We start from the raw sequence: 18680 nt of genomic DNA, 5'->3' as shown, positions 1-18680 counted from the left end.
CAGTCCATTTACCATTTACCATCTAGCCTATGTAAGAGAAAGCTATTTTTCTGATAGCCTTTAACTGCATTCATGAACATGATCACTTAGGCTTTTTTTTTTTTTTTTAAATGAAGCCGATGCGGTAATGTACACTAACTGGCCAAAAGTATGCAGACACTGAACATCCAACATCTCATCCAAAATTATGGGCATTAATATGGAGTTGGTCCACCCTTTGTTGCTATAAGAACCTCAGCTCTTCTGGGAAGGCTTTATAGGCTACTAGATGTTGGAGCACTGCTGCAGGGATTTGCTTCCATTCAGCCAGATGAGCATTAGTGAGGTCAGACACTGATTGGATGATTAGCCCTGGCTTGCAACTGGCTTTCCAACAGATCCCAAAGGTGTTGGATGGGGTTGAGGTCAGGGCACTGTGTAAGCCAGTCAAGTTCTTCCTAACCGATCTTGACAAAACCATTTCTATATGGACCTTTGTACCCAGGGGCATTGTCATGCTGAAACAGGAAAGGACCTTGCCCAAACTGTTGAGGAAGCACAGAATCGTCTAGAATGTGATTCTATGCTGTAGCATTAAGATTTGCCTTTGCAAGAACTAAGGGTCCTAGCCCAAACCATAAAAAACAGCCCCAGACCAAGGGGCGTCCAGATACTTTTGGTCATAGTGCACCTTGCTATATACATGTACAATCCATGTACCAAGCTTCCAAAAGCCATCAGATCCTACAGCTGCTGATGGTCTCACTCGAGGGTTCTTAGCCCTTATCCTGGTGGGCTGCAGTGTCTACCAGTTTTTGGCTTTCACCTTAAAATCAGAAACCAGTTCAGGCTGGAGGAACCAGGACAGCTGGGTTAATTGTGTAATCGGCTCCCTTAATTGATAAATTATGCTCAGAGTAGCAACAGAAACCAGCAGGCCGCTGGCTCCAACCGCTACACCACATGCCGCTCTGCTAGGCAACCTCGCCGGCCAAGTGCAATCTCAGCCTAACCGGTTAATGCTAGCCGTACGCGCGGAGAAAGACGCCGCGACCGCCGCTGGCTCAGAAGCATTCACATTCAGCCTCGTACAGCCCAACTCCATCCCGTGGCCTGGAGGTACGCGTGGCCGAATAAACGAAACGCATCTGCACCTCCCACTACGCGCCTCCTCTGTGCTCCCCAGACTGCGCGCCTCCTCCGTTTATCTCCCATCATCCCCTCTTCCCTCTGGAACGGCAGAGCGGGTCCCACTGTCACTGCCCAATTCTGGGTGTCTTAGCGAACGCAATTAGCCCGGATAACTTACTTTATAATGCACATAGCAAGAAATCTATTGAAGCAACTCATGTTAAGCATCCTGGGTACAATGATAGCTCCTCACCCAGCATACCAATTCTGCAACTTCGATAGATATGAAGGTTGTTCTAAAACCATCACGCTACACTGCTAGCCCAGAGGACCCACTAAACCACAGCAGATGGTTCTCTCCCAAATTCCAGTTAGGCAACCCACTGCAGTAGCAGATCCAGCTCATTAAAAAGGCAGAGCCGCTCGGATCAATGAGAGAAAAACAGAGATACAGTCTGCAAGCCTGTTCTCGCCCTCCCATGATTCCACAGTGCCACATACAAGAGGAATCCTTTGGAACTATCGCTGGAAAAACTGCAACATTTCAAAACCAAGAGAAGAAAAACTACAAACCGTAGCAGCTGCTATGGGCAATTGGCTTTTAGTTATTTTTAATGCTCTGCCCCTTTTTTTACCCCAATTTGATATTCCCAGGTATGGTCGCACTACATTGCTCATTGCAAGCATGTGCGATCATCTGCAGCCAGGTATCAGCCACCCCCTATCCCGCCACAATTTGCAAGTCGGGCTGACACAGACATGAGTCAGAGGAAGACGTGTCACGTGCAGCTCACAATACTGGCCAGTGGGAGTCGCTGGTGCACATTCAGTAGCGAAGGGAACCCTTGCTAGGCGACGCAAAAGCCAATCGTGTGTCACTGTGGAGTTGGCACACACGCACTAGAACAGTGCCTTAAGAGATACCTGACCATGGGGCCCTTCTACACACTACAACTGTGCCTTTAGAGATACCTGACCATGGGGCCCTTCTACACACTAGAACAGGACATTTGTTTGGCTGGTTTTCAACACGAGTGAGAAGACCATTATTATTATTTATTTTTTTTTTTTTAAGTGCAAGGCTCACAAATAAACCCGTCAAATCTTCCAGTAGCTGAAATGACAGTGAAAGTATTTTTCCCGTTTCAATCAACGCTCTTGTTTTAAGGCCCACGGTTCTGCCCAGAGCTGTCGGGCTCATTAGAGAGGCACTGGAAAAGGGAGAGGATTGCTAGTGGCCAATTTGCACAGAGAACTTCCACACAGATCCACTGATCTTTATCTTCTTTCAGTGAGCCGTTCCCCACCTCTGTGTCTGCCACCAGCTCATGCGAGGAACATACAGATCAGTGGAGAGCCTATATTCCAGAGATGCTCAGATCTGTCCATCAATGCCAGTAGTACTGCAGGTGCTCTTCTGCCTGATATTCCACAGCTCCATAAGGTCACGGATTGGCCTGATTCTCCCTCTCCCCCCCGGTGTGCCAGGTGTAAATCAGTCCTGGCACAAAGGGTGATTTGAGCATGCCAGCTACATACTCTTGTGATGCCCAACAGTAAATCCCGTGCAGCCCGGAGCCCAGGGCCAGAGAGGAAGGAGGGATGTGCAGGTCCGGAGCGAGGTACAATAATCCACACTCAGCCGACACAGCAGGGCAGCGGCAGGGGTGCTAAGCACAGTCCTTCTGAGGGAGGGAGGCGTGAGAGTTTTCAGCCCCGTACGCTCACTGCATTAGCACGAGGTTAGTGAGGTGTGGGGGGGGGGGGGGTGTACAGAGGCTGCAGACGGGCCCTCCTCCTCCTCCTCATCCTCCCGAGGACAGAGCACAAGCTTCCCGCTTTAACACCCATTAAGCTCCGCGCGGTAGCTAGGCTACGATCGAGCGGCGCACGGCTCCAGCGCAAACCCCCCGCCGCTCCGCGCCTAATGGCAGATGAGACTCTGCCCTCGTAAAGGCCCCGAGGATCCTCCCGCGGAGGCGCGGGAACAACGACCAGCCCAACACGTTCACAGCGACGGCACACTCCAAAGCGGGGATGAACAAAGTGTACCGCACCGCGCTACGCACCCAAACGGAGCCTTCAGCTTACGTGTGACGCGCTTGTGCGTAAAGCACCAGGCCCTTTAATGAGGCGTGCCAAGGGGAAATAATGCTTACATGGTGCCGAATGACAGAATTGCTTCATGCTCAAAACCATCAATGAAAATGACGTTCAGTGGATCCCGGCATAACTGCGCTATTGTGAAGGATAAGAGTCATGATGAGCCAGCCAATCACGGTGCCAGTACTCCCAACAGGAGAGGGAAAAAAAATGATCACCACAATGAACAAGGAGCAGCCAGATTAACAGGACTCTGTGCTGCACCCTGAAATCACAGGTGTATTGATCTCAGGCACAGTGATATTCAATTTGGTTGAGATGTTTGTATTGATTCGAAAACTGTATTGAGGGTGCAATCTGCAGGAAAACAGATGGATTAATGCAGCTTGCATCAATTTATCTTAATTACAAAATGCATAAAAATATGCCTACTCCAGCCACGTCCAATGGCAACAACAGCCTGATGAGCGGCAAGTTCAGAAATCGGTAAAACTAATTGGCCAATCAGTAAAGGACATTAGGACCTTGTCCTATAGGATGTTTCAGATTTGACTACAGTTAGACTTGACTACAGCGAGAGTCTAATAAATAAAATCCTGGAAAGCCAAGACAGCATCAATAACATCACAATGATCCTCCATTTTAAGGCCCCAAATACAGAACTGAATGATCAAATTGAAACTTCGCCAATAGCCATATGCAACAAAGGAGGCATTAGCCGTGCATTAGCAAACCTTCCCAAGTGCCATTTCATCATCCCATCAATCAGCTGGGCTGATGCAAGACAGGCTTAATTGTTACGGTCCTGGCCTCCTCTAAAATGGACGTCCTTCATCTCTCTAATGTGGAAGAGCAGTCTGATAAAGGTCACGGTTTCAGGTGACGTCCTAACACCAGAGCGGCCCTCACACAGGAATGCAATTTCCGTCACGAAACGTCTGTCAGAATGTCATGAAAGCAGGTCTGAGAATAACACGCTGAAAGCCAGAGGCATGGACTGCAGAGGGTGCACGCAAAAAGGTAGCTAGCTTTTATCCCCCCTAGCTTTTGTCATCGCTTTCAGAATGATGCTGCTGTGAAGCAAGAGCCCAAGAAGCCATATATTTAGCTATTTTTGGGGGGGGAAAAAGCATAACATTTTAAATAGTCGATAAAGGAGTATAATGAATAAGGGCCATACAGCAAGAATAGCAACTGAGGTATCTTATCAGTGAGGGGGGGGGATAAACGCCTAAATGAAAAGTAAACAGTCACATACTCTCGGGTTATAAAAGCGATGTCTCCTCCACCGTGCAATACACACGTCATGCTCTGGTCAAGCGAGCAGTAAGCAGCTGGCTGCTGTAGTGCATTCAGCAATAATGTACTGCATTTTGAGTAATAGAACCCAATTAAATGTTTGAATATTTCAATAACATTTTACAAATGATTCCAGTGTACAGGGCTGGAAGGAACAAACACACATTTGAGGCACTGACTCATGGTGTATGACTATCATCAGCTAAACAAAAAATGACGTTTCTTTCAGTTATCCTGAAAAAGTGAAACTTTATTCTTTGCACAACACAGTTCGTTTTTCCTTTGAACACATTGCATGACTTTCAGATAAATACTTTTGATTCATACGTGCAGATATTTTTCCCCCCCAATCACCATATGTACTCAAATCCACAAATACCCAATGTGAACGCTGCACGCACGTCACAGAACGTTAATACAATGTGGAGCCCACACGGGCGCCTCGAAACCGCTCCAGCAGAACAGCTCTGCGCTGCAGCTCAACTGAAATGGATTGTGGGTAGTTTCAGATTCAGCTCAGACCTGAGCTAACCCCCCCCCCCCCACCTCAGCTGCCCTCACTCTCTAAAGTGCTCTTGTTTTCCAGGACTGATGTTAAAAATGACCTGCTGGCACCACTCCAGGGGAGGGAGGAGGGAGGAGGGGGCTGATCCCTCCGTACCTGCCTGCATACCAAGCGGACGCCTGAACTCGCCGCCCCGCTGCAAGCACAGCGCGCTCTGGAGCCGGCGGAAGCAGAACACACGCCATCGCTCCGCCATCGCGCCGCGTAATCATGTTACACATTACAGCGTTATCCTTACCGGAAGATTCCGTTGCTGATAAGCATACCCTCAGATAACACCCGCATGTAAAGCAGGGAACCAAAAAGCGGTATGATTTCTCAAAGCCCTATTTCTCAGTCTGAGACTCAGAACACCAGCGCCAGCACGTCAAATCAGAGCTCTTCACACAGAGCTCAAAGAGACTATTTTGACCACGAGCGCAGTTTCGAACAGCCCTGCGAAACGAGCGCGCCACGATAGCTTTCGCGTGTTTATCACAACAACGCGCCTTTCTGTCAGAAGCGCCGCTCTGCGTGAGACGCGCCGGCTGAGTAATTAGCCAGAAGAGAGCGGACTCCTCTCCGTCGCCCCGCAGCTCGGCAGCGGTGACGCGCTTTTTCTCCCCTCGTAAAAAGAGGGCGCGCTAGCGCTTCCCCTCAGCGCTCTGGGACGGGGCGGGCTGAGCCAGGGCGGGGCGGGAATAACGAGCGCCCTCGCTGGCCTTCCAAGCCGCGGCTCCCGCTGCCAGTCTCCATCGCCGAAACAACAAAGCCGGGGATCTGAGGACAAAACCAATGAAGCTAACGCGCGCTGACAGCGAAAGTGAAGGCGTGGGGGCTGGGTGCAGACAGCACTCCTGTATCGGTTTCCCCTGCTGAACGCGGCAGCTTTAAATATATTGACATCACCCTGAAGAGAAAGCTTGGGGGGGGGTGAAAGCTGGGGTGGACGGCAATTCTGCGGAAGGCTGCTTTTGAAAGGGCAGCGAGGACCGTGGCCTCAACGCCAGGACTATTTTCGGATGGGGTCAGCAAACTGAGAAGTCTGTCAGAGCGCAAAATGAAGTGGACAGATGACTTGCAACACCAAAGGGCAAGAGGAGGCACTTAAACTGCCTGTGTGGGTTGAGCAGCACTGATGCACAATGCAACAAATGAAACACAACATTTCCTATGAACATTTACCTTTCTGAACAGATATGAATGGCTGAATTCATGGGATAAACCAGAGACACTAGACAAAGGGAGTCATCTCAAAATCAGGCACGTACTCCCTCTGTACACATCAGGAAATTACAGCATCGCCTGGAAACATTTCAGCAAAACCAAAGGTACAAGAATGTAGCCACTACCAGATGTGAGAATCGATTTTCTAAAAGGGTGTTTACTTCAACAACAATGAGCATTACAAAACAGTACAAAGGTCACATTAATGCAGGACTAGTCATTTTCTAAGCAATAAAAATACGAAAAAAAGAGGGGGGGGGGGAAAATGTGCTGAATTTTGATAATGCAGGTACATGCACTCTGCCATTCAATCCCGTAGGGGGGGCTCTGTATTGACATGCAAAACCTATAGGCTAATTGCAATAGTAAGCTGGGAAACAATTTGGGTGATGTGGCTTGTTTATCAACACACAAAATAGGCCATGATACCTCTATTCTTTAGCTACCAAAGGCAGCAGCAGCAAAATTAATTGATGAGCAGATTTCATGTTGCACACTTTCCATTTTTGGCTAAGAGGACAAACAAAGACAAGCACACAAATCATGTGCAAGGACAGGGGAACACCATTTTGAGATCTGACGTAGGCAGCAATACTGGCTACCAATAACAGTGTTGGGTATATCTAATTGTTAACTAGCCTTTGTATATATTTATCAAAAAAAATATACAATCTTGGATGTATTCTGTAGCAGGCCAGCCACATAGTTAATTCCATAAACCTGTGTTCAGTTGTCCGTTGGCAAACTAAAAACGATCTAGCAGCACACACCCAGGACACCAAGACGCTTAAAACACTTAAAATACGCCACGACTTCATGGGGGGAATAAATGTGAACAGCAGCATTCAACACGATGGCCTGTTGCTTTGATGTCATTACAGTGGACTCCGATTCATGTGCGTAAAAGAAAGTTACCAAATGTGACCATTCAGCTAACACCATACCCAAATGATTCTGCTGCTGCCCCTCGCACCCCCCGCACCCCCCACCCCCCCAAAACTCTAGGGAAAGAGGTGGTCTCCTTCCAGGGATCCAGCGAGATCCCTTTACACCTTCACCCGGTTATCGCTGCCAGACAGCCCGCCGTTACTCATCCTTTCACCGGGCCGCGGGATGCGTTCCCTCTGACACCCTCCCCCCTCCCCTCTGCCCCTCCCTGGGCGCGCAGTTAGGCAGCCGCAGGGCGGCGGGGGGGGCACGGGTCAGGGTGGGCCTCGTTTAAAAACGGGGAGGGCAGGCGTTCGGCGCCGACCCATCACACCGCCCCGAACCCGAATCGTAGCGCGACGCTAAAGCCGGCGCACTCTCGCTCACGGCGCAGAGCCTCTTCATTACACGTCATTCACAGCAATGAGCCGGCGGGGGAACCTGCTGTAATGAGAGCGTCTGAATAAAATGATCTCATTATTTTTACACGGAAAGGGGCGGCGGCGCCGTGGGCTCCACGCCGAGTGCGTGGCGCGCTTCGTTCAGGCTCCAAGAAAGGGCTGAGCCGAGGAGGAGAAACACTACAAGAACCATAATTCATATTTTCATCTGCTGATGTGCAGAAACGCACGCGCCTGCACGAGCACACACGCGCGCGCGCACGTACCAGAATATCGACTGACATTTTGTGAACGTAATCTATTCGATTCGTAGCCATGGACGCCGCGCTTTGCGTTTTCACTGCAAAGGGTTGTTAAAGTTCACATTCACTTCATACAACAGCGTCTCCAAACCTTCATTTTCACTTCTCTTATGACTGTGGGAGCCTTTCTCGGTGTGAAGAGCCTTGACTGCAGTAGTCACTAATGCAGTTCACCTGCTGGCCCAAATTCATTTAAAGTCGAAGATAGACATGAGGAACTTGTCGTCAGGCCACAGGTTAGCATACGAGACAAAGCCGCAGACGCATTAACACAGCTATACAGGGGTATGCAAAAGCTTGAGCATCCCTGGTCAAATTCCATCTTTTATTGAATCTTTAAGTGAAAAGATGTTAAAACACAATGGCTACAGGTTACAAACTTTAAAAGGCTGTATTTCTGCAAATTCTAAAGGCACAAGCACTATTTATTTTCTGATTTTAACAGCTTGAGAAATAAATTGGTATAAAACAGTAAATGTGGAATGTGCAATGGTTTAGCCACCCTTCCAGCTGACCCATTAACAGGTTTCTTCATCTCTCAAAACTTGGTTTGGTCTGAAATTAAAGCCAGATAAACACAATTCCACAGCTTAATAAAGGCTCTGACTGACCGTTCTAACCTCCCAGGATGTTGTGCTAACTCAACAAACATGGAGTCTTTCAAGCAGCTGACTGTGGACTTGGCTCTTACAAAAGGAGGGGAAGGCTATATGGAGATTGCTAAATGCTTCCACCTGGGAATTTGCACAGTCAGAAACGTAATTAAGAAATGGAAGTTAAGGGGAACTGTTGAAGTCAAGAAAAATGATTTGTCAGAAAGAACCCTTTCCTGTGATTTCATCCCGAAAGTAGACGTCTGAAGTAGGCAACAACACATAGAGAAGACAGACTTTTTGGAACAAAGTGTTGTGGACTGATGGAACAAAAATGTAACTCTCTGGCCACAACCACCAAAGACAGCCCACATTTGGGGAAAAACGGGAAGAATTTGAAGAGGAGAACACCTTGCCAACCATTAAGCACGTGGGTGGATCTATTCTGTTTTGGGGCTGTGTGGCAGCCAGCGGCACAGAACATATCATGCTGGTGGAAGGAAGAAAGAGTTCAGCGAAATATCAACAAATCCCAAACGCTAATATCCCAGAGCCAGGGAAGAAATTGAAACTGAGAATTTCAACATCATCCACAAACTGCTTAATGGAACGAAAGGTTAAGGTGTGGGAATGGCCTTCGCGGACCCCAGACTTTTGAAAGTCTTGCACTTAAGAAGACCCAAGAATATTTACGAACTTGAAAGGGATCTGCAAGCAAGAGTGGGACAAAAAAGAAATCCTAAAGCAAGAACTGTTGGCTCGCTACATGAAACACTTAGCCTAGTAGCTGCAATTTCTGTACTTAGCCTACTAGCTACTGACTGAAAGGGCGCTCGAACCCCTGCCTGTGCTACATTTTTAGTTTTATTCCCCCCCCACCAATCAACGTGCCAATACACTGTTATGTCTGTTATGACGAAACTTTTGACAAAAGCGCAAGACACAGAGGAAAAGACCGACAGCATGAAAAAGTTCTAATTCAATTTTGATAACTGCAGGTACTGCAAGCAAAAATTGCATTTCCTGCTTAGGGCTAAAGTGCTTGATGTGTGGGGAAGGTCAGGATTTTAAAACCCTATGCAGATTAGGACGGAGCGCAGAACCGGCTGGGAGACAGATGAACAGACGTGACCCGGCGAATAAAACGGACATAAAATACGACCTCGAGCCACCTGCTGTAACTGCAGTCTGACCAGTATGTTTTGAGCCACACACTTTTCACTTATGAGTGCGAACACACACACGACTCGCTAAACTTCTGAAGCTGACGCTCTGGACAGCACCCGATGGGGAGAACGATTCTGCGACCAAACGGAAAATACTCTCCTTCAACGGTCTTTCGCCTTTTCAGTGAGGGAGAGGCGTTCGAGCGGACTGTTTCCTCAAAGCAAAACAGCACCCACCAATCTATCATACAAGTCCATTTTACAATCGTATGTTCGTTTCCATATAGCCTATGCGTTTAACAATTTAGGCCCATGTAAATTTCTTTGATATAGGAACATGTATATATAAAAATGTTTAAATAAAATTCATTTAATGATTTATGGGTGTGTGATCTTCATCAGTAATAGAGCAAGATCACATGAAGACAGTGTATGAATAGATATGTTCAAATATCAGATTAACAGACACAGATCACAGTCATGCTTCGCGGGCACGTTGGGCTCCTCGATGAAAATACCCACGAGCCTCTTAGAGCGCTGCTATTCCACAGCGCCACTGTAGCCAGAAAGGCCAGGGTTCAAGGTCCTGTTGCATCGTGGGCTCTAAAGAGACGGCAAATGAAAAGCCTCAAAAGACTAATTCAATAGCGCCAAGCACAGCACACCAAGACAATGGCTCAAATTTCACAAATCAATAGCAATTGGATTTCACATCTTAGAAGCCTGGGCCTGCGACCTCTAATGCAGTAATTTAATTATCTCGCATTCAATAGAGGAGTACTGTTCAGTGGCAGCGGGAGTTCGGAACTCAAGGATTACTACGCACAAAAAAAAGTAGAGAAAACTGAATCTTTGTGCGTAATTCCAAAGAATCGTTAAAATGAAATATCAAAATGAAGGGGCAAGCAGTGTGCTGTCCTCTTCCCGTTAAGGATGGCCAACCCAAAGCAGCCCCTTGGCCGCCTCCGTAATTAAAAGGCATGCGAGACGAGGTCCCAAAACCCTCGTCGGCCCGTGCCCGGTCGAGCGGACGATGGGACGGAACGGGCGGAGTTTGGGGGGGAGGTCCCGGCACCCGTTTCCCCAGCGCCTCCCCCTCCGGTTTGGGGGGGGTCATACGAGGTCTCCCCAGCCCTGGTCTGAGGAGACCGCAGCGCGGCGTGCTCGGGTTCCTTTCGGGGCTCAGACGGTCAGGGCCAGAGCCGCTCAGCCGCGCCGGCTGACGGAGGGAAGGTCGGGCGCGGCCTCGTTCGCCGCTCTCCGCTCGATGGAACCGATCTTCGCCGGAGGCCGAGCAATTTCTCCCCGCTAATGAATCCATATTTTATTTAAAAGCGCCGGAACCGCGAGGAGACTCGCTGATGCGAAGAGATCCCAAAGAAACGCGACAGCGGCTCGGGCAGGAGCGGCGTCTCTCACACGGAAGACCCTGTCGAGGGCGCAGGTCTGCCGAACAAACACAGACCTCTCAAGCACTCGCCAATGCATTCCCAACGCGTTCTCAGAAGAGACAGACCGCACTATTCCTCACCATGGGTGCTAATCTTATTGAGGGGGATGGGAGGGGAGGGGGGGGTGAAACTGAACTAATATTCCTGTTTTAGCTCGCGGGGCTTATTTCTGCATCAATGACTTTTCAGTGGAGCACAACTCTCTTCCCCTCGGATGAAAGAGACAGATGCTAATGCGCTGTTTAAATACATAACAGCCTGAACACGGTGGAACGGAAACGCTGGCATCTGAGCAAACAGCCAGAAGAGCGTAATCTAGCGAGGGGCATTTGAGGATCGTCCGGGAGACGATTTCAGCTCTGCGCCTCCCGCGCGGACGGGACTGGCTCCGCACACGCGAGAGAGAGAGAGAGACGGGCAGACAAAGGAGCGGAGCGTGGCTGCACCGCGCACAAAGAGCGCAGAGCTCCCCTTCTGCCACGCCGTGTGTGAGCGCGTGTCACGTGACCCGCGCATTCCCCGCAACCGATGCACCTTCGCCTCGCCCTCCCGCCCCTCCCCACCACCCCCACCCCCTTTTGTTTCCCAAGCTGCCACCCTCCTCATCCTCACACACGCCCAGCGGGGCTAGTGCAGGGAGAAGCGCTTTGCCTGAGAGTTAGCATTCAGGAGGTGGGGGTGGGGAAGGAGTAAATTGTGGGGGAAGGGGGAAGGCTGGGTCATGTGATTGATCCCCTCATCAATGCGTTGCCCTCAACACTTCGCTCATCGCCTCCCTGCGCGGGCGAATTAATTACTTCCGTCTCCTGGCAACCACAATCCCTGCCTGCCTGCTGGCTCCCCGTTCAGCATTACCTTGAAATCACGTGAGGAAGAAGGCACGCGTGTGTACGCGCACACACATGGGTACACACACACACACACACACACACACACAAATGCATGCATGAGCACACACATATGCACACACATATGCGCGCACACACACACACACATACACGCTTGTGCGTGTACGCACACACGCAGGTGCACGCGCACACACACACACACACACAGATGGTGTTCAGCTTCGCCTCTTCACCAGGACACCAGGAATCATTTCCATAGGTCACAGCCAGTCCCACCTAGTCCCCCCCACCCCCCAGGCAATTAAGGCAGGTCTTTTGTGCTTACCACATGTGGGCCACGGTGCAGGAAAAGATCCTTTCTGGCAGATGTCACCAGTCGTGACCCCCAACCCCCTCTCTCCCCGCCCGATGTCCAGATATGGCCTCTTTATCACGCTGGAGCTTTCAGCAAATTAACATCTGCGGGCTTAAGACATTTTCAAAGGACGCACTGGCAGGAATATATATGGGGCATTTTTACTGCCTCGGGTTTTATGACTGAATTTTACTATTTATTTTAAACAAGGAAGAAATTGGGCCGTTTTCCATCGACCAAACACAAGCGCTCACCACAGGCTCTGTGGATTTTTGTCAAATTAAATGCTGGGACTGGTGCCAAAATATTAGGTTGTGTTTGCGGCAAAAAAAAAAAAAAAAAAGACAAAATAAATATGGTTTTAAGTAAGCAACGGAAAGGGCGAGATGAGATCTTTTTACGTGGCTACATTTCCGAATGCGCTCTCAAAGGTTTATCAGTCATTGTTCGTCGGCGTGGTTTCAGAACCCCGCGAAGCCCCCCCCCCAGACCTTCTCCTTCAGAGTCCTGACCCGACCTCCTAGTCAAACCTGCTCCTCACGTGATTAGCGTTTGGCAGGGGGGGGGGGGGGGGCAAGGGACGACGAAATCGGAAAACTGCGACAAGCCGAAAGGAGGCTCCTGTGACAATTCACACCAGAGCACGATGCAGCCACTGCACGGATGTCTCGCGTTTCACAGCAATCTTCCCACAGGTAGCAGCTACTCCGATCAGCACTCAAGGAGAAATTTCCTAGAGAGAATGTACTGTCAAAACACGAGTGGGAAGCAAAATTAGGCCTGCTTTCCTTTTCTGCTGGGTGGAACTATGTAAACAGCCTTCCCATTGATGTGTTACTCAGCAGAGAATCCTGCTAACACCACAACGGGAGTCCCTCAGACAATAAGAATTGGGAAAGGAATTCTATAGAAGTAAACTGGTGAATGTTCACTTCACCCAAGACCACGAAGGCATTAAATTGGGGAAACTGATGTGGTGACATCAACCAGACCCCCGACTTTATAAATTCAGCAGCACAACTTATACATGTAGGCCTCAGCATAGCCAGTGCAAACAGCTTTTAAAACAGCTAAGTCCCATCCCATCTGCTTCTACCGAAATGCTACAATGAACTACAGGCTGACAAAATTGATTCCAGAATTAATTTTTCCATGATAAGAACTTGCGATACAAATGCAAACAAAGCAGCAAAATGAAAACAAATTAAATGACATCCATAAACAAATAACACAGCTGTTACTTCTAGAGTGGAAACTAGACTGACACTTACAATCTAGCAATTAGAATCTCACATAGCAAATAAGTGCTAGTTCTACAGTGTCTTCCTCAACCCCTACCCTGGCAGAAGTGTGTGTATTACTCATCATATATGTCAGAACACATTGCCATTTCCTTTTCATCAATACACAGCAGAATTATGTCCTTCCCTGTTCAGCTAGGGAATGGCAGGGTAACCTTCGCAATTTTCCTTTCATCTCCCGCCCCACTCCCCCCTCCCCCCCTTCTCCATATCAGCAACTGTCATTGCTAGCACTAGCCAAATAACTTTCTGTTGAGTGTGTGTTAATCCAATATCACTGACAGGAGCCAACTGGGTAATTTCAGAAAAGGTTGCCAACCTAACGCTACCTTTGAACTGCTCATGTAAGATCAAGGTTCCAATACATTTTGTTAAGCCATCTAGATTGCCACGCATAGCTAATAACACAAGTCGGCTGGTGACTTGAAAATACCCAACGCTACCAATGAATTCCAGCGTCATAGCCTGGTTTAAAACATTTAGAAGGGACGGTACACTTTAATTCAGGGCCAAGAAGTAGGCTATAAACAACGTTTCCTCAACAGAAGCAGCAAAACAGGAAGTGTGCGTCACTTCCGAAGAACCAGCTCACAAAACACTCACCTACAAACTAGCCTACATATTTGACAAGCAGAAAAACACATTCTTCGATTAAAAAATGTACAACAAAAAAAAAACAAATCAGTGCAGTCAATGAAAACAGCACATTGGACTGCTTGCTCAGCACTATCTACACAACATTGTGGTTTACCAAGCCAGCTAACTATCCAGTAAAACGTTTCAATTCAAAAGTAGAGCCAATTTATCATTGCATATCCTCTACATGCTACTCTCTTGCACCCTCAGCCTCCCATGACTGTGTAACTTAAAAGCAGTGTAAGTTTATCCATCATAATAAATTAATCGATTTACACCGTATATGCTGAGAATGATCATAGATGAACTGTGTGGAAGATGAACTGGGCCATAGCTCATCTCAGTCCTTAGAAATAAGCAAATTGACTCCATCGCACATGAGCCCAACATGCACCATACAGCCAATTCGACGGCGCTGCAATGACTTGCAGATGAAAGTATTATTTTTAGGGACACAACAACTGAAAATTACTTGCATGAAACAGAGCAGGGATATTACAGTTAGAGACTAAACTAACTTCATTAAAAGAGCTTCTGAACCATGTTGGCCGGCTGTAATATTTCAAACACGGGACTAAAGAAAATTAAGGTAAACACGAAGCCTTTCGTAAGTTTGAAAAAGCTACAAGCACAAAATAGAGTATGAAGTCATAAATACTTCAGATTCTCCAACAAAAAAAGCCAAAACAAAAGTTACTGTATAGCCTAGTTAAACTTTATGTATCAAACATACCTTGCAGAAAATATGAAGAGTTATCTTGGAGGCAAGGCCAATACTGCATTGAAATGTTGATAAGTAATTCCAACATGACCTCTGGTTATTACGCAGTACAGCTCTATTGACTGGCCTTTTCCCTCGTGTTACTCTTTGAAGAGTCAACATGTCAGCATTGGTGTTCATGGTTTGCTTTCAGAATTGGTATGATTTACTTTCTGCATGGACACAGAGGAGCTATATGAGTACTTAAAGATGTGCTGCACCTGATACACATTTGCATGAAATCATTTCATGAATTAAATGGTTGCAGTTTAAAAATACTGTGAATATTTCATTTTGTAAGAGTGTGAATAAAGCTAACCATGCTTATGATAATGCAGATTTCCCATGTTAGCAACTGATTAGAGTTCATCTTATTTTGACGGTTAGAATAACAGTTTTATACAACAAAATGGTCTTACTCTAACACATTTTGTCCCCATATCAGTTGCTTACATCATGTCCAAGCAAAAACTGGGATTGTAAATACAAACAAGAACCGACTTAAATTGAATGTCATTGCAAATAACACATTATCCGAATTCAAATATCATTATTTCATTAGAGAAACACTGAAACCAAAGATGAAAAGCCCTACCAGTTTAACAAATTCTTGCAAACCGTTATTTGCGTTTTACAACATAATAAATTTCAAATAAAATTAATTTATTGTCTTTCACTTTATTTTGATAAATTCGCATGTTAAACGTTAGTAATATCTTAAAAGGATCCAATAAACCGCCATTACAAAATGGTATAGAGATTTAGTCTTTATTTCCCATCGTTTGACTGTGCTTACTATTAGATTTTATTTAACAAAAGGTAAGCTACCTACCACTGACGTGGGGTACATCAGTGTGAGGCAAATTTATCATTTCATATGTGCACAGTACACAGTCTTTATTACAGAGAAATCTACAAAAAAAAAATTGTGTTGACAGGAGTGGTTCAAGGTAACGCGGCAATCCGAGGCGGGTAAACCAAGGTAAGGCTCTGAAGAATTGCCATTTTTTCCGATTTTTAATCATTCAGAATGACATCCCATGGTTGCACAAATGTGACAAAAGTGAGCTTGTGTGGGTCTCGGGATAAAAACGAACATACAAAGACCTACATCGCGTGTTTGCATTTTTACAATCTCACAAAATTTGAATGTTCCATCATCGTTTCTCAAAATTCCCATGGGAGACACTGCAACGCATTACTGATGAAAAATAGAAGCACCGCTCCACGTATATTGGGGTGTGTAACTGCATTTCCTAGCTCTGGCTATAAAATATGCTAAAATGTCAAACATAGTAGACATCAGCTAAGCAGGAGTTCAGCAAATGCAGAAAAACGTGCACACGCCCAGCACCTTCAATTTGAGTCAGGTTTCTTTTATCCAACAGCACTAGCTTCTCAGCATCGGTGGTATTGATTTCAGTACATTCTAATGCAAATCATTTCGCTTGGTTTCAGCTCCATGTCGCCTGGATATGCGAATCCCGTTCCCAACTCAAAAGCGTTCATTCCAAAGGAAATATTTACCCCATTCTCAACGCAAGCATATTAATTCACTTTTAATTTGTCAGGTGAGAGCGCAACCACTGTTCTATCACTAGTAAATTTTAACTACATGATTTGCCCATAAACCGATCTCAAATTCTGTTAATGACTTTAATGTATCTATAGGTATAACATCTGCATCCAAGTCCAACGTTACATTTGGAGTAAAACCATCAGTTCATTCATGCATTTGCTTACAAATAGCTAGCAAACTCAACAATAAGCTATACATTAACGACAGTGCTCGCCAACAGATTACATTCTACATGGTTATCGATACAATTTAACAGGGAATAGCTATATTTAATGTCATATTCCGAGACAATAGATGGAAATGTTGGCACTACCTACGATACAAATTAATGTATCTAACAAGGTAGCCAACATTAGTGCATCTTCTAAGCGCCACTATTCGCTATCGTAACCAGCGCTAACGTTACCTTGTCAATCAAGTGATGCGCATATCAGCGCTCTTTGTTGGGGTTTGTCACTCAAGCTAATTATCTAATATATTTTTAACTTAAAAGACCGTAGCTAGCTCGTACACTTGGAAAAACGGATGTGGTTAATTAACTGGTGAGCAGGTTAACGGTAACATTACTGCTATAATATCGTCCGCAGTAAGTACTTTAAACGATGTTGAGAATGGAAGCAGCCAACTTATCTACATAGTTAGCACTAGCTAGCTAATTTAACTAACGTATACTTGAGATACTCAAACCAGTGAAGTTAGTCAGCCATCTAGCAAGGACGCTCGGAACCTTTGCGTTTGTTTATGATGAAATAGCTAGCTGGCAACCTAAAATTACCTTCCATCGTGTTAAAGTCTATCGCATCAAGCCACAAGTAACGTTAAGCGACCCGACTCATACAAAGACCAGAAACGTAGCTATCTTAGCTACGGGTCGTTAAACGTGGGAAAGCTTGCAACATCACATACGAAGTTATTCACACAACGTTAGATAGTTCCACGGACTTGGTCCAGTGTGTAACGTTTTAACTTGCTTACTACAGTGGAGAGCAGCCAGCTACGAAAAGAAGTAACCACCTAGCAAGTTACTTGCCTGATAACCTTTTTGCATATATACCATAATCAATATTCTACAAAATGTTCATTCTAGAATTTAAAACGTAAAACGAACAGAACAATTACAATATGGAATATTACTTCTTTTGGCCACTAGCATTAGTGAAATTGCCTCGTGTAATAACACGCAGGCTATGGCTAATTCGCCACATATAGTTCCCAATCAGTGTCCACCGTGTCTGGAGACCTTTGGCTATCTTGAAGCCAATAAACTATACATCGCAAAACTGGATGACAACTTAATTTCTGCTCAGCGGAGTGTATCAATCAAGCAAAACTTGTACACAGTAGGAAGCAAGTGACTTGTCCTTTATGAAACCAGCTTTCATCTCTGACTTTTCCGAAGCACCGTCAGAAGTAAATGACTTTTAGGTCTTTCTGTCGCTCTTTCCTCTTCTTCGCATGGACATTCCCTTAGGTAGCTGGCTAGCTAACAATAAACATTCCAGATAGCGCGGCTCTGTCTGACCTGCGCCATCTTTGAAAAGAGTATTTGAGCAGACGCTTTCTTGAAACAAAGAGCAGCAACGGACGATCCGAAATCGAACTCAACAGCAGTGAGCAAAAATGCAATTTTCAAGTCAGCCATCTCGCTTACCGTGAGTTTCCTGCATCCCAGTCCCAACTAGCAGGACCATTAGTGCTAGACAACAGGGTACTGCATCCATTCTGATTCACACTTACTCCAGACTAGCTAGCGGTCTCACAACTTATCTAGTCTTTGCTTGAGGAAAAAAAGCGTCTGATTGGCTGGCACCGCCACCACACCCCGCCCAGACTGAACGTCCCCACTCTTGACCGCGGCCGTGGTAAACATTAGTGTACTGGGGTGCGGTAACAGAGATCGGCGTACTATGACTATTGGCAGCTAAAAGTTGAAGTTACGTAGGCTAGTACACCAATTACTTCAAATGTATTATGTTAAAAATTGTGAATTTTATGCAAAGTTATTAACTGCTAAAGTATTCATGGAACGATAGGCTATTACGTTAATTTTATATATTTTGTTAATAAAAAATTTTTTA

General features: G+C 46.3%; 1 protein-coding gene across 2 annotated transcripts in view; it reads right to left on the bottom strand.

The window, feature by feature from the left end:
- The window catches only part of LOC135252790 (TGF-beta receptor type-1-like), a 40336-nt gene extending 21931 nt beyond the window's left edge, over nt 1-18405 (bottom strand). For both annotated transcript variants that reach the window (XM_064331295.1, XM_064331296.1), the window contains exon 1: nt 18254-18405. In XM_064331295.1, coding sequence (XP_064187365.1) covers nt 18254-18323 — 70 coding nt within the window. In that variant the 5' untranslated portion in view covers nt 18324-18405. The remainder of the gene's footprint in view (nt 1-18253) is intronic.
- Nucleotides 18406-18680: the final 275 nt, after the last annotated feature.

The sequence above is a fragment of the Anguilla rostrata genome, chromosome 4 (assembly GCF_018555375.3).
Source record: "Anguilla rostrata isolate EN2019 chromosome 4, ASM1855537v3, whole genome shotgun sequence".
Classification (NCBI taxonomy): Eukaryota; Metazoa; Chordata; class Actinopteri; order Anguilliformes; family Anguillidae; genus Anguilla; species Anguilla rostrata.
This window is presented reverse-complemented; position numbering and strand designations above follow the sequence as displayed.